General features: G+C 40.9%; 1 protein-coding gene across 4 annotated transcripts; it reads right to left on the minus strand.

Annotated features, from left to right (window-relative positions):
- Positions 1–286: 286 nt before the first annotated feature.
- Positions 287–14,327, minus strand: PLIN2 (perilipin 2). Of its 4 annotated transcripts, none has more exons than XM_040089707.2 (9): positions 14,218–14,327; positions 12,094–12,150; positions 11,818–12,013; positions 11,081–11,163; positions 10,263–10,548; positions 9,768–9,952; positions 8,879–9,013; positions 7,935–8,225; positions 287–1,249 (listed from the first exon to the last, which is right to left on the minus strand). In XM_040089707.2, exons 2-9 carry the CDS (start codon positions 12,121–12,123, stop codon positions 1,115–1,117), a joined length of 1,341 nt encoding a protein of 446 aa, XP_039945641.1. In that variant the 5' UTR covers positions 12,124–12,150; positions 14,218–14,327; the 3' UTR covers positions 287–1,114. The 4 variants fall into 4 exon arrangements, with proteins under 4 accessions (XP_039945641.1, XP_039945643.1, XP_039945645.1 ...); XM_040089709.2 differs by lacking the exon at positions 14,218–14,327 and adding an exon at positions 13,646–13,735; XM_040089711.2 differs by lacking the exon at positions 8,879–9,013.
- Positions 14,328–15,824: the final 1,497 nt, after the last annotated feature.

Raw genomic sequence — 15,824 nt, forward strand, 5'->3', positions numbered from 1 at the left:
CTCGCATCGGCAAGCAGGCTGCACGGTTCAAACTTTTATTCTAAGGCATTTCAGTGACCAGACTTCCAGGCCCACACGATAGCAGTCCAAGGATGAGGGCGGTGCAGATCGGAGCTCTGCTGCAACTCCCGTGGCTGCGCTGCAATCACACCGGAGAGACCTCTGCGATAGCAGTTTAGCCTGGTCCTCGGAAAGAAACGTTGGAAGTTCACCTCCAGTCCCCTTCCCACTCTCCCCAACTCCTAGAGAAGTTACTATGTGCAATCAAATGCAGACGCACCAGTCCTTCGCAAATAACTGATTTTTATTAAAACATTTTTTAAAAATCACTCACCAGAACTCTCCTTACATTCAGTTCCCCTTTTTTTCCAAATTTTCTTTTGTCCAAAGTCTTTACCTCTTTACGCTATTTTTTCCTTTCTTTTTACAGTCTCTTCCCTTTTCTTATTTAAATGCTACCCTTATACCCAAAACACTTTTATTGAAGTATTTACTCCCTTTTTGGTCTCGGGCACCACATCTGATAGCATAATGACAGCCAAAGCATTTGTACTCAGAAGGCATGTGGAAAGAAAGGAAGTCCTTTTGTGCGTAAAGCACTCTTGACAAAAAAAAGCTCTAAGCATCTAAGCTCCGTAGGTGTAGAGCCTAACGAAAGATCCTGAGAAAATCTGAGATAGACGAAGTTTCTTACCCCTTCCAGCAGCAAAGAGGTAGATGCAGCACTGCTTTTCACGTAGACTGAAAGGGGAAATTTTGTGGGCAAATCCTCATGAACTCCTTTTGTTGGCAGCCCTTTATGCAAAGCACTGGGGTGTTCTCATGGCTGCTACCATCATAAACAAAGATTATATTAGTTGGATACACTGGTTAGGCTATACCTGGCTTGTAGAATGGGAGCCTGACACCCATGCTAACCAATTAATGTAGCATGCATTCCTTACATTGAAAAACCCAGATTCTTGATGCAGCTAAGTGAAACAGTACTGATTAAAAAAAAATAATAATAATATCCCCATAATCCCTAAGCTAGGCAGGTTCATCTTTAAAAAGGAGAAATCTAAATTAAACATGGCAAAGGTACACCATATCAAAAAGATATTTTTATGCTTCTCTATTCAGCTCTTTGCCCCGTAGTGTAAGGGCCATTTGTGCGTGAAAAATCCTGTTGATCCTCTTCATCCAAATCCAAAATATCTGGGACATCATCTGACTCTGAAGACAGGTCTGTAATAGTGAAATCTGGAACCTGTGTAGGAATGAAATTTCAGTCAATTTAAAAGTAAAACTAAACAAGTTTGTGCAGTACTCCTTCACTGAAGACAGGACACAAAGATGCTCAGTACCTCTAGAAATCTGACAAAACATCCTGATTACAGAGTGAAATGTGCTCAGACACATAGGACACACAAACCATTAAGACAGCTCAAAATGGAAATCAGTTGCTTAGAATGAAGGATTTTATAGTAGAGATAGAAAAGAGCTGAATGTAGTGGACTGAATTTGTTGAAACTGGTAAATGGAAAATTAAGAAAGGAGGTTTTTAAACTAATTTTGCCTTTCTTCTTTTCATAGAAGCAGTAGATTATATAAAGTAATCTGCCCTGAGGAGATTGATGCAGATTGCTGTGTTCCTCTACCTGCCAACTGCATCAGACCTTTTCTGACAAAACAAATACCCAGAAATGTAATCTCACTATGGCCTCTCTTTTAAATACATGTATACTATTCTGTACTGCTAAGCAGCACAGGGTTTCAGGAATTGCCAGAGAGACATCAGTGGATGTTACAGACTTCTAAAAATGTTGGCTAATACACTTAGGAGCTTAAGTCCCAACCCTTAAGTCCCTTTTGTAGGACTTAGATTACTTAGGGACTTCTGAAAAATGGGGGGAAAATTAAGCAATTTACTCATAAGTTTTTTGGCCTAAGTGAAAAATACTCACATCTGTAAGATGACATATAGTTAGTTTTAATGTTGGTGATATGGCATACTTGGAGCCAGACACAGTATCAGCAAGTAACTACTGCTGCATTTTGACAGGACTTTGGATCTGCACATTCAAAGCAACAGCAGCTTGTAGGCATTTCTGTTACTGAAGCTCAGCACGGACTGAAGAGGCATTTTTAATGCATCCCCTAACTGCAAAACACCTTATGACTTACTTTAATGAAGCAAGAAAAATCTATGCTTTGCCTGCTATGAAGACAGGTCAGAAGGACGGACAACATAACAAATAAAGAGACTACTGCTTCAGCTACCAGGTTGTACTTAACACAGAAGCACTGCATGTTAATTTACTGGTCTTACAGAATAGGAAGTCATTAGACACCAGGGATCTTTGAAATACTAATTATTTATCAAAACTGATCTTTAGAAGAACTTAAGCAGTGTGTAGCTAACCAGGCACTACTGTGAATACCATAAAATGCATGGACAACTTTGAGAACTTAAGCTTCATCAAAATAAGATCAGTAATTTTGTTTCCCAAAAGATCAAAAGGCACTAGGAATACAGGAACCACATCTTTCTACCAGCAGTAATTGTCTTGCATCTTTCTGCTTATGGCAGTTTTCCTAAAACTCTCATTACTGCACTTAGAGAAAGCAACAAGTTCCCCAACTATCAGCACATGACCTTGTATTTCATACTGTAGTATAAAACAGGCACCCTAATAAGTCTAAGTAGTCCATATGCAATTTTTAAGAAAAATGTACTCAAATGGATGGTTCTATGTATTTAAACTGACCAGGACACTGCCATGCTCAGTAAGTGTGTTTGACTCGTAAGAATTTTCTCTATCATACATTTAAGAGGTTTTTTACTACTTATATCCATTTTGTTCTTAGTGACAACAGAGTAATTGCTCAAATTTAAGTTTCTGCTTTGCTCATCTGTTTAATGCATGCAGTAGAAGAATATGACTCCTTTAATGTAACAGTAAGATTTTCATAGCTATGAGAGACCTTCAAATTGCAGTATATCTCAGCATGAGTAAAACAAACAGGATGTCAGTATGACTCACCTCAGTTTTGACCTTGCTAAATTTTATTAGAATTACAAATTCTGACATCTGCACCAGAAACAATGCAAAGCACTTAGTGTTATGAGATTGCTTATGTAAAAGACCTTTGCTTCCACATCACTTTTCACCATTGACTCCCTGCTTTCAACTTCCTATCAATTCTTGCAATAAAAGAGAAAGACCAGATATATCTCTTGTTCATGCATTTTCTCTGTATGGTTCAGTAAACCATTTACAAAGCTGTAATATTGGCAAAACCCCTACACAGCACAGTGCAAAAAATACTTTGGCATTTTGCTGTCTTCATATACAAGTGTTAATGTCAATACTAAGAACTTCAATCCATTTTTTTTCTTGCTAAGTTTTTAAAACTGAGCCACTAGCATTTTGACATAACATTCTCATTTTGTGAACTTCCAAAACAAGCACTTGTTTTTAGTCGTAATCCAAAGGAAATTAAATTGCCACGAATTGGCAATAAATAAATTCATTTAGCAAAGCACTGTGCATAATGCCTCCAGCAAGTTGCTGCATGCAAGACTCTCTGATCGTGCAAATTACAAACTGAGCATGCTTAAAAATAAGTTTGGTTCCATTTCACCTTTTTAATTAGAGTTTGTATATTTTGGTGGTAGCCTTTTTTTTTTTTTTTAAATAAAAATAAATAAATCATCAGTTCTTCCCAAATTCTTTCACCTATTTTACTAGCTATAAAATATTACCCTAAGTTGAATTCTGGAAAAGGTTATTGCAAAAATATTAATCTTGAAGAATTAGAGACATTTCCAAAGCTTTACACCTTTTTAGATTGCAGCAAAATGCTGCAACTACAGGCCTTATATGAATCTTGTAACTTGGCTTTAGCTAACACTATAAATATGTTTGCAAAACTTGCATACCATATGGAGCTATTTACAAGTGCTTATATTGTAAGCTTTTCTAAAAATTATTAACAATGATAGAATAATAGTTCTCTGTTAAAAGCAACTGGTAGGAGGAAGTGTCAACTAGCATGAAAAATTTTTGAGGGATCTCTGACAAAGTGATTTTCTGAATTCTAAATAAACCTTAAATAACCTTACAGGTGATAATGAACCTTTACCATCCTATGTTTTGTGTGACTCTGACTTTCTTCCATTTATTCTAGTTTACTTGTCTTGCTGAAAATAGTTGGATCTACTTCCTATCATTTTCAACACATCCAGTCTTAATTTTTTGAAAAGGTTCCAGAGAAACCTAACAGTTTTCTAGCCCAAGCTATATCCTCAAACGTGATTTTGGACTGAGGAAGCAAGCTTCTGTACAATGCAGCTGAGCTGTTCAATACATGCAGTTCTTTAGAGAGAAACAGGTAAGATGCCAATATCTCAGATTTCCCTTCTTTACTTGTGAGGAAGCACCTCACCTTCAGTCAAAAACAAGTGGCAAAAAAAAAAAAACCCCTTTGGAAAGCATCATTCTTCCCTCTAGTGGACGTATTAATAGTCACTCTCTCTAGCTGCACTAGAGAAAAATCAGAAGTTCTGTTTGTAGAGCTGCAGTTAGACTGGAGTGAGGCATGGCCTATGCTAAATTACCTGCAATAAGATACCCATGCAAGTATAGTTGCAAATCAGTTTAAATGTTCAATGCTCTCCTTATTAGCAGAGTCTAATAATCTTAATCAAAGAACTTTATTCTATATAAAAAAATCAGGGAAATACCAATTTGCTGTTATTCAGCTATCTCTTCCACTAGGGAAGAGTTCCTAATTCTGATGGGGAGTGGGGGGTTGTGTGTGAATAGGAACTTAAAAACATTTTGGGGGGTGGGCAGCACCCAACAAAACAAGCACCTACACAGCATGTAGTTGCCCAGCATGACACAGAAGTCCAGCCCGGCCATTAGGTAAGCATCTAACCACATCTTGCTTTGTTTGCAGCCACCAGTTGTAGGTCAGCTGCTGGAAGTCCAAGTAACTTTTGAACAGAAGCCACCCAACAGTGCATGGGAAGGAAGAAGTGCTTTGAAGGTCTAGGCTGGTACAAGTTTTCATTGCTTTCTACTTCATATGCTTGCCAAGATTTAGTAAAGCTGGACAGCCATGCAAGAATATAAACGAGTAACACAGGACAAAACAAACAATGTACTAAACCTGCACTAATGCTAGATGATGCTGTTTATTTCTCAGGCCTTAAAAGACATTGAAAAGTTTAAATACCTTATTTGATTGATCACCCCAGCAATCAGACTCACCAGAGCAATTAGACTTTAAAACACGTATAGAAGAATGGGTATTCCCTTCTTTGAACAGCCCACTGTTCCCACACCTAATGAGTTCAATTCAGTTCCTGAGGACATCTACAACAGTGGATGCACTCTACAAGTACTATTGCAAATAGAGATAAAAAGGATAATCTTGCTGGACCCATGCAATAGTAAAATAAACTTAAAAAAAGAAATTAACTCCTGAAAGTGCTGTCTCCACATGTCTTAACTCAGGCCCTAGCTGGAAAGGAGCCTATCACAGTCCAGCTCACTGTGACTCCAGATCCAGTCCAGCCAGGGGAGTGTGGCAAAAATAGAGGGGCAGGAACGACAGAGCGCCCAAAAAATAAAACTTTAATAGTTGTAAAGAAAACCCCAAAAAAACGCAGAGACTGCATGGTCCAAGGGGCAGCATACAAAGACCAAGGGGCAGGGCTAATTTAACAATATATAAGGCTACCCAAGGGCAGGGGCCCAATCCCAAATGCAGGACAGCAACATTACCTCATATGTCAAAGGTCCTGAACCAATGAAGAACCAGAACCAGAGACATGACCTATTTTGGAATGATGCCATTAGCATCCTAATTCCCATCCTTTGAATATTCCCCACCTCCCATGGTCTCAGGTTTACACTTTCTGCATAAGCTACCTGGGCTAAGGTATTAGCCATCCCAGCTAGCTCGGTTCCCACAGGAATCTCACCATCTCATGTTAATTTCATGTTAAACACCTCCCTTATAGAAACGGAGTATTAAAAGCTGTAAGTTACAGAATCTTTACCTGAAATGCCGTTTTGCTGGAGTTTTGTTTAATACTGTGCTTAAAAGTCTTCCTCACACTTCTAGGCCAACCTTGATCTAAGAACTAACCCTCTCATATTAGAAGGCTGGACAGCATGTAATTTGCTTTAGTGCCTACATCATGCAAGGTGGAGGTATTTGTTCCATGTAGCAATGTGTGAGAATGTGATAAGCTTTCTTTGAACTGCATTTTCGCCTCACACTATTTGGTGACTTCTTTGAAAATGGTGGCTGGCATTGCTACACTAGATGATTGCAACCCAAAGTTGTATAGGGCATGCATCAGGAAAAAACGATAACACTTACCTGGACAGCACTAACCCAAGAAAGCTTATTCCTTAGTTACTACTTCTTTTCCAGTGGAGGGGTTCATAGGACTTACTGAAAACAATTCCACTGAAGTAGTTGAGTATTAACATACATTCATCACTTGTTGAAAAGGATAAAGTTAAAACTATCGATGCAGCTGAGAAGTAAACACTGTTTATAGGGAATCAGAAGACAAAGCAGGTAGATGGCCATGTCATGCACACTCAACACCTACTGTGAAGGGAGGAGAGAGTTCTTTTGTCCATATCCATCTCTTTTCAGTATTACAACATCCAGCAGCTCACAGCTTAGATCATCTTTAAAGGTGACAACAGCAAGGATCAGCAAAAGCAGCAGTAAAGCTAAGATTCAATGGATGGATATACAAATTCAAAAGGGAGGATACTGCTGCAGCAGTATCTTATCTATCAGTACATACACAAACATTTTCAATGCACATCTACTTCATTTGCATGTCAAACTTGCCTTTTGCTGGACCCAGTTTGAGGAGTCACAGAAGAGCAAGTTAGATTGTTTTAAAACAAAGGAGACAGACTTTAGCTACTAAAGCATTTATTACTAACATACAAAAATGAGATACAAAACAGTGGCTACAAAAACACACACGAACAACAGCAGGCACCTGGGTACAAACAGCATGAATCATGCCTTTATACTGCATATTAAAAAATGTGTTGATAATTATTTGGTCAGTCACTGGAACAGTGTACATGGAGCATCTAGATGATGCTCTTACTCATATGGTTTAGTTTTTAGGTAGTCCTGCAAAGAGCAGGAGTCAAACTTGATGATGCTTATGGGTCCATTCCAGCTGGAGATATTCTATAATTCTGTGGTCAAATTACTGTGTTATCCAATACTTAAGTTTATACAGCTAATGTTAACACTGTCACAGCATTTAACCCCAGCTGACTCATTCAGAAACCCCACTTTCAGTTTTGGCATTCTGCACTCACAGAACTTTTGTCCTGAATTATGTAGCAATACAGTCTGAGATAGTCAGATGCATAATTATCAAATGCGTGATCCGCAGCAAACATAGCCTTTAAGCATACATAGCTAGACTGTAGAGCTTTTAAATGCATTTCATAGTATGTAAGGCTTTTGTATTATTCTGGTAGAGATCAAGCAACAAATCAAAGGCTTTCAACTACAGGGGGTTTCATTTAGACTAATGGCATTAATACCACTGAAGCATGATGAGGTGTTTGACAATACTTAGGCACTTGAGTCTATTTTGAAATTTAAAAGAGTGGCTTTACACTGGACAATACAGCCCATGTGTAAGTGTCGTGGCCTGTAGATTCCCCTATTCCTGCATTTTCACCAAAAAACAGTGAAAATTTATATTTTCGACAGCTACTCTTAGCAAGGCCACTCATTTAGTCAGTCAGCAGAGTACATGCATGCTATGCAGTTCATTCAGTAGTGTGTTCAGGCTGTTTGTCTTTCTGGCTGGAACTTTCCTTCCCTTCACCTTTGATTTCAGCATGCTGAATGCTAGGCAGTTGTGGGTAAAAGGGACCTACCAGCCAGTTGAGCGGTGTGTTGTTAACAAGATAATCCATCACATCATCCAGAGACTCCTTCATTTTCTTCAGCTGTCCTTTGCTAGCTGCAATAAAGCTGTCTGATAATTCTTGGAAGGAGGATGCTGACCGAAAACTCTGGTAGGCATCACCTGCCATTGACCCAACACTGTAAACTTGATCCTGTACATTCTGTGGCAGCCCCTGTAGGCTTGAGACCAGTGTGAGGCAGGTGGTCTGAAGCTGCTGAGTGAGGCTCCGTGCAATAGCTAGAGTTCTTGACTCAATGTGCTAGAAAGAACAAGTATAACAGCACATTAGTTTCTTTTTATGACTGTCGCACCTTTATGTTGATCAAGATACTTAAAGAAGCGAAGTAATGGGGATATAAGTGAAATAAAGCTATAGTAGATAATAAACCAGGTTTTAAGTCTGAAGCATTGAAGACTTAGAAGTACTTGATATTTCTTCAACACTCAAGTACTTTGTGAAAAGAAACTGATAGCTTCTAGTGAGCGCCAGTCAAGCAGATTCTTGTTTCAACTCTGGACAACAAGTCACAGCAGGTAAGTACATTCAAATCAATTAGCTATCCCTGAAAGCTACATATAGGACTCAGTGATTCTATGCCTAAGACTGCTGACAAATCAGTAATTCTGGTCTGGACACATCATATAAACGGTTTCTAGCTAATCTACATACACGTATCCCAACACAGGCTCACATGCTAAACAGGATGCGCATTTTCAAGAGAGAATGAACCCCAGAGTGTTTGGAGGAAGTAAGCTCATTTAAAGAGTTTGGGTTCCCTGCTTCTCAGAATTCAGCTGCCCTTAGCTTCAACATCCAGCCTTTCTGTTGCACACTTCAGGGAACTCTTAGGTCGCTGTCACCTTGATGGGATACAATACATTTATTTCTGGTGTACATTTACATCTATTTACCTCAGCACTATGCAGATCATCACCATCATTTTGGCCTGTATTTTTCTTCCATTCTACCCAGGATTGATAAAGCTTTTCCTGAGCACCAAGAAGTTTCTTATTGGCACTATTCACGTTCTTTCTGGCATACTCGATCTGAAACACAGCCAAATAAGGAAGTAGAGCCAAGAATCCAAACAGTTCCTTTAGGGCTACTCTACCTTGACTGTTTTGTAACCTCTCTTTAAAATACTTCAGAAAATCAAGATAAGCAACTTTGGGGAGTATAAGAATGTGTTTAGTCTCATCAATGAATTGAAAACCGGAAGCAGTGTAAAGATGTTACGTACTGTTCCTCTCTGCCTCAGCTATTTCCCCTGCCCTCCATTCTATAGGAGAAATTGAAAGTGTATAGAAGGCCATGACTCTATGTACAGTTTGTCATGTACATAAAGGTATTTGCTGGGAAAAGACTACTGAAGTACCAGAAAAGCTCAGAGACAGAAGCAGCAAAACAGCAAGTCCCAAGAGAATTTGAAATTTTACTAATAAAAAAGGACTCATGTGTTTCTAAATTGCATGACACTCTTCACTGAATGAAGTATGTGTCAAAAGCAGCACTACAAAACAGGAATAAATTTAAACATGTCACTTCTACTTCTGCAGTGCTTGCAGTTACAAGAAATTGTTCATTAGTTCGCAGCTTAGCCTGATTTAGAACTCTCATGAATGGTGATGAAAACCTCTTAATGGCAAATTCTTTGTATTTAATGTAATACACGTAATAATGTATTCATGCATTTAGTCAGAAAGCAATCCCCTTTTTCCCGTGGCTCTTTTGGCTGTTTTCTTCACTCTAAACCAAGACCAACATATGCTTTTTACACATAAAATGAAAGCTTAAACTTACCAGACTAACAGTGTAGTGGAGCTGAGAGATTGTCTCCTGGCTTTTCTGTTTAGCATCTCTAACTTTGTTTAAGGCTTGTTGGTAGGCACGTGTGCGGACCTTTGAAGACAGGGATCCTAGTCTAACATAGTAGCTTGGCTTTTGGACTCCAACTTCAAAGCCTTCAACATTTGCAGCTTCTTTCTCTAGGTATGTAGAAAGAAAGCAAATTGATCACTGCAGGAAAACTTAAGAGATCTAAGACAATTTTATCTGCCTAGTAACAGCTGAATATAGAGCTTGTTGAGTAGTCCTTTAGCACCATTATTAGGCTGATAGACTACCTTTACAGAGAAATCCTTACTTTCATTCTGCTTCCTTTTGAGGATGCTGCTATTACGATCAGCAAGGTAAAAGGCAGTTTGGGACCCATTATGAGTAAGCAATAAATGAATGATTGCTTGCTTCTCTCCAAAATAAGCTTTTCAACAAAATCAAACCTTCAACTGGTCTTACCTAGTTCTGCTTCTGTAAGTGGAAGATATTGGTCTACAAGGGTCTCTGATTTTGTGAGAGCACTGTCCACACCGCTGTTCACCATTTGCACCACACGACTTCCCAGGACAGTGTTAATGCTGCCACTGACAACTGACTTGGTCATTTCTACACTGTCTTGCACTGCTTCTTTGGTCTTGCCCACAACTCCAGTGATCGTGTGAGCAACAGTTTCCTTGGCACCAGTCACAGTGGTTGTTACAGCTTCTCTGGCTCCAACAACTACATCCTTGGCATTGGCAACAACCTGCCGTAGGACATACGCAAATTTACTAAAGGTATTAACTAGTGAGAGCTACATAATCCATGAAACAATAAATTTATGCTAAATCTTGTACAAGTATTGGTTATCTAGGAGAAAATATGCCCTGAAAAAATGTACAAGAGAAAAAAGAACATGACTGCCACACAGCTTTCAGCTCAAAAAACTTGAGTGAATGTAATCCAGGCATTTCACACTGTACAAGAAAGAGATAGACTTAAGTTTTAAAAGACACCCACCAGGGAACTGCACCCATAGAAAGATGTTGTAAAGTGGTGGGCAATTTAAAATAATTTAAAACAAAAACAAAAAAAAAACCCAAAAAAACCCCCCATACACCAAACTTAATGGTCTCTCAATAGTAACTAACAGTTCTACCAATAGACTTTTGACTTTCTCATTGCTACCAAGCCATGCTTCAGGCACAGCTTTTTGAAATCTGTCTCCTTGGGGTTTTAGTGATAATAGAAAAGAAAGGTGTATGGTTCTTCTGCATACATAAATGGAAAGAACATACCTTGTCGCTGGGTTGATTCAGTATAGGCAGTCTCTCTTCAATTTTGTCTAGACCTATACAAGCATAGTTGTTGGCAACTACAACTAAAAAAGAAATTACAAGAGTTAGTTTTTACTATTTTCCCCCTAGTAAAACAACTCAAACTGAAAATTCCTCTCGAAAAAGAACTCATGCAACATCCTTGAAGTAGTTTCCTCCACTTCTCAGTGAGATTTGAAGCCAAAGAACAAGGCAACTTTACAGTGCCAGAAAAAAAAAATCCTTTCATGCAAAGAAAAATCATTTGATAATTTACAAGCAACTGGCAGAAGAAGAAGAAATACCTGGCCTGTTGCCATTCTATGAAACTAGGCTTCTGGTTACAACAGCCTTGTGACACAGCTTCCAAACTTAACCCGTTCTCAGTATAAGAAAGTAAAATAGTAGCATTTGAAACCAGGTGAAAGGTGAGGAAGGTGTTGGGCAAGAGACTGTGTAATCATCTCACATATCAAAAGTCATCCATCAATTTAGTATCATGAGAGCTGGAATCTGCTTTCACTCTGGATTACCTTTTTTTTTTTTTTTTTAAGTCTTATCACTGTGCAATCAGTTACACAACAAGTCAGGCAACAGGCTCAGCTAGCTACCCAAAACAGCATTCAAGATCAGCACAACCACGTTAAACCATAAGTGCATCTGGGTATAAAAAACAATCAGTTGAACTAAAGTTATCAACAGCTTCATCTTTGCCTTACTTTGTGGTTCCAGTTTCTGGATGATAGGCATAGCACTTGTCATGGCTACTGCTGTAATCGTCTTCACTCCCTTCTCTGCTATCTCACATACTGACTTCAGATATGGATGGTTATCCTTTGTGGTGATGTAAGCTGTGGACACCATATCATAGGTGGAGCTCACCAAAGGAAGGTTGGCAACCCTGGATACAACGTTCTGTTAAAAAGAGAAAGGTGTGAGTTGACACCGGTTTTTATGATCTAGACAAAGAAATTTTGGGACTAACTCAGACATACCTGCTGTGGATCAATTGCTGCCAATGCCATTTTTTCAGGTCTTGAACCTTACACAGCCTGTGAAAGAAGCATATGTGAGTTATGGCATCATATCTACTTCATCTAAGCGCCAAACTTTAAAATCAACAACCTTCTTGTGATCCACCCCATTTACTGGGTGGATCACGTTCATGCATACAGGAATTAGATTGTACTGTAACTATTTACAAATCCAAGACTTGGTTTAGGTAACGCAAGTAAAGCATATGCACAAGACAGGCTTTGAGATACAGAAGTTCATTGATGCAAGTGGTGGAGTAATTTGTTTTTTCTAGAAGAATTAAGACAGACTTAACTGTTGAAACAGGTCAAACAAAAGCCAGCCCATAAATCACTAAAAATCTAGTTTAGAATGTCCGAGTCAGACAAAGAACCCACCACCAATAGCTTTAATCAGATTAGATCTTCTAGGGAGCCCACCTAAGGCTCACTGTTCTGCTTGCTAAGGAGTTAGCATTCCTGCGACACGGAAAGCATCAGATTTCCATACTACAGAAAATAAATCTCCTTTATGCTGATTTAGACTAAATTATTACACATTCCCCACTGAAAAAAGTTGCAGACATCAGTCAGTCAACAAATCTACAGCATTCAACATGCATTCCAAGATGTATTCCCATGGAGAAAATACTAATAGCACTCCCCACGAGACCCATATAGAAGAGGCAGGATATTGCAGTAACACGTAAGAGGAACACACTGAAGCATACTGTTAACCTGTACACATGTGCAGGCTGAACTAAATCTGCAAAAAGCACCTGTTCCATTAATTATTCCACATAAAACTTAAGTTCCAGAAGATTCTGCATGAATGAAGGCAACAAAAAGCCAAATTAGGAGTCCATCCTCAAAAGGATTGTGGTTTACAAGGCCTTTTGCTAGGTTTGTCAAAGAGCCAACAGCAGTTTTCTGTCTCATATGTATGACAGCAAAAAAGGAATGTGTTAATATTCCATCTGAGGTAAAACTTTTCCCCATTACATAACGGGTAACAAGCACAAAGGCAGCCTATTAAGACTCTGCAGGCAGATTTGCACATATTAATATACATGTGCCATAAATTAATGCCTGTAATAAATTTAACCATTGTACATGGAACACAAGCAAACAAGTAACAGACAACGGTTACAGTGGTAACAAATAAGTTCTCCTTTCATTTAACAAGAATTTAAATACCCACAAGAACGTGCTATGTTTCTCACACAGCGTAACAAGTTAGATCGCTTGTAGTACAACTGAATTTCACCATGAACTGCAAAGCATGCTATAGAAGAAGATGCTAACAGCACAGAATCTGGCCTCTGAAGGAAGGAGGGCCGTTAGTTTAAGGATTATTCAATATTCGTAGTGTGTCTCATAAGATCCATCCACACAGGGCACGCGTTTGAATTTCAGTCTATAAACCTATGAAGGTTTATAGTCAGTCAGCCTATGAAGTTATTCCTGCTCCTAAAGACAAGGAAGGTAACTAGATTCTTGCACGGTTTCAGAGACCCCTTGAATAGGTTCAGACCTAGCAAAAGTCGGATGCACCCCTCTGGAGCAGGTAAATGAGTGAGTGAGACGTCTGGAATCCAAGTCCAAGCATATTTCAGAGACAGCAAGAGATTCTGGAGAGGAAAGCACACAGGCTACGTCACAAACTTCACTCCTACTCTCCCCCATCGCGATGAAAGAAGTGCAAGAAAGCAGCGCAATGAACCACGCACACCAGCCGCGGCGCCTGCTCTGGCTCGCCGCGGTACCCAAAGCAGGAAGGCGCACCGCTTTCCCAAGTGCCTCCACGGGCCGCTTCCGGGATGGGGCATTCCAGCGCCGCTCCCGGGGGCGGACGAGGCTCTCGGGACCTTCTGGTCCCGGGACAACCTCGGCCAGCGCACCGAAACAACGCCGGGCCGCGGGGCCCGCGGGGGCGGGAGCAGCGGGGGCGGCCCGGCGGTCAGCGCCGCACACGGGGCCGCGCCCCCGTCCGCTCCGCCGCCGGGCTCCACCATATTGCGGAGACAGCCCCGTGGGGCGGGCGGGCGCCCGGCGCTGCCGCGACCACCGAGAGCCGCGCCGGGGCACCGGGCCGGCCGTACTCACCCGGGAGGAGGAGCCGGAGCCGGAGCCGCCGCCGACTGGAGCACGGGCAGGGTGGCAGGCACGGGCGCCGCCGCTGAGCGGGGAGCGCTGGCCTCGCCCCGTTATTTATGGGGCGTCACCGCCGGCGCGCGTCACCGCTGGCGCGGGGCGGGGCCGGACACGGCGGTCAGCGGGAGGGCACTGCCCTGTCCGCGAACGTCGGGGAGGGGAGCTCGGGTGCAACCGGTATTGCAGAAGGTCGGGTCACTGAAGCGCAGAGTATGCCAAGTTGGAGGGGACTTAAAAGGATCATCGAGTCCAGCTACTGGCCCTGCACAGGACATCCCCAAAAGTTACTCCATGTGCCTGAGACCATTGTCCAAACGTTTCTTGAACTCTGTCACGCTGTGATCACTTCCCTGGGGAGCGGGGAACTTCCCGGGTCCCCTGTCCAACCACCCCAGAGGTGAAGAACTTGTTTCTAATATTCAACCTTAACCTCCTCTGACAGCAGAGCAGAATAAATGAAGCAAACCAGAACCTTTCACTTCTTTGAACAGATTTGTTACACCTCTGCTAGCTCGCCCACCAAACACTTACAAGCGCTCGGCTCTTTCCATTACACTGTTGTCATCTGAGAGCTCTCTTTGTTTCTTTTCCCGGTCATGTGACTTCTCAAGTGTCAACCACTCAGCGTGCCCGTGGCTACCACAAGATTATCGTGCCCATGGCTACATTCCCTTCGACAGGAGCGTCTCTACAGGGAATTCTAGACTGTTCCAGGGGTTTATTTACTAATGAGTAGCACCGTTATTTATAGTACAGAAACACCCAAGACTCGCACAGCCCAGTGACGCAGTCTGCCAGAATGGAGTAACTAGAGATCGTACCAACCCCCTGACAGTCCTTGGCAGGCTAAGAACATAGACTGTGATCATGTTTTTCTTTACAACTAGGTGCCCTTCTGTATTTTATAAACTTGGACAGGCTTATCAGAAGTTTTGAAAATCTACAAACTTGCCTCTTGAGAACATTGCCTTTGTTACAGTGGCAGGCAGCCAGGGAGAAGCAGGGGGAGGAAGGGGGAGAGGATTACCTTACATCTTGGATCGATCAAATTCTTCAAATATCATAAAACAGAGAGAGCAGTGGTGTGGTCCATGTCGAGACTGATGAAGAGGAAGGCAGAACAGCATCAAGAAAAGCAACAGATAACATAAAAGCATGATGCAGCAGCGCTTGCTAAAAGAGGAAGTCAATAATAGTACACCCTACCCTTCTCTTCCATGAGGCAAGGGCAGATGTTTAAGGTCACGTAATGCATCTAATGAAATAAGTACTTCTTTCAAGAAGTAACTCACAGTAATACATCAGCACATTCATTCATCCAAATCTGTTTAACTAACATTTTAGAATATAAGTCCACCTATGTATCCTTAATGCAGAAAAAAAAATATATGAGTTAATTGATCAGACAATAAACCTATCTATCCTCTTGTACATCACTTTTAAACTCATTATAATGTCCCTCATGATCCAGAGCACCTCAGGTTTCAGCCTCCTATCTCTGTAACACAGCTCTGGCAAAGATAGCAGCAACAGATAACATGGGTCCTTCAGCTTTTCTT

The sequence above is a fragment of the Hirundo rustica genome, chromosome Z (genome assembly GCF_015227805.2).
Source record: "Hirundo rustica isolate bHirRus1 chromosome Z, bHirRus1.pri.v3, whole genome shotgun sequence".
Classification (NCBI taxonomy): Eukaryota; Metazoa; Chordata; class Aves; order Passeriformes; family Hirundinidae; genus Hirundo; species Hirundo rustica.

Bases quoted from the DNA above. Each gene is read 5' to 3' on its own strand.
- PLIN2 (XM_040089707.2), bottom strand. From the start codon at position 12,123: ATGGCATTGGCAGCAATTGATCCACAGCAG. The intron at 12,014-12,093 runs GTATGTCTGAGT...TCTTTTTAACAG, and splicing joins CAGCAATTGATCCACAGCAG to AACGTTGTATCCAGGGTTGC. The intron at 10,549-11,080 runs GTATGTTCTTTC...GTCCTACGGCAG, and splicing joins TGAATCAACCCAGCGACAAG to GTTGTTGCCAATGCCAAGGA.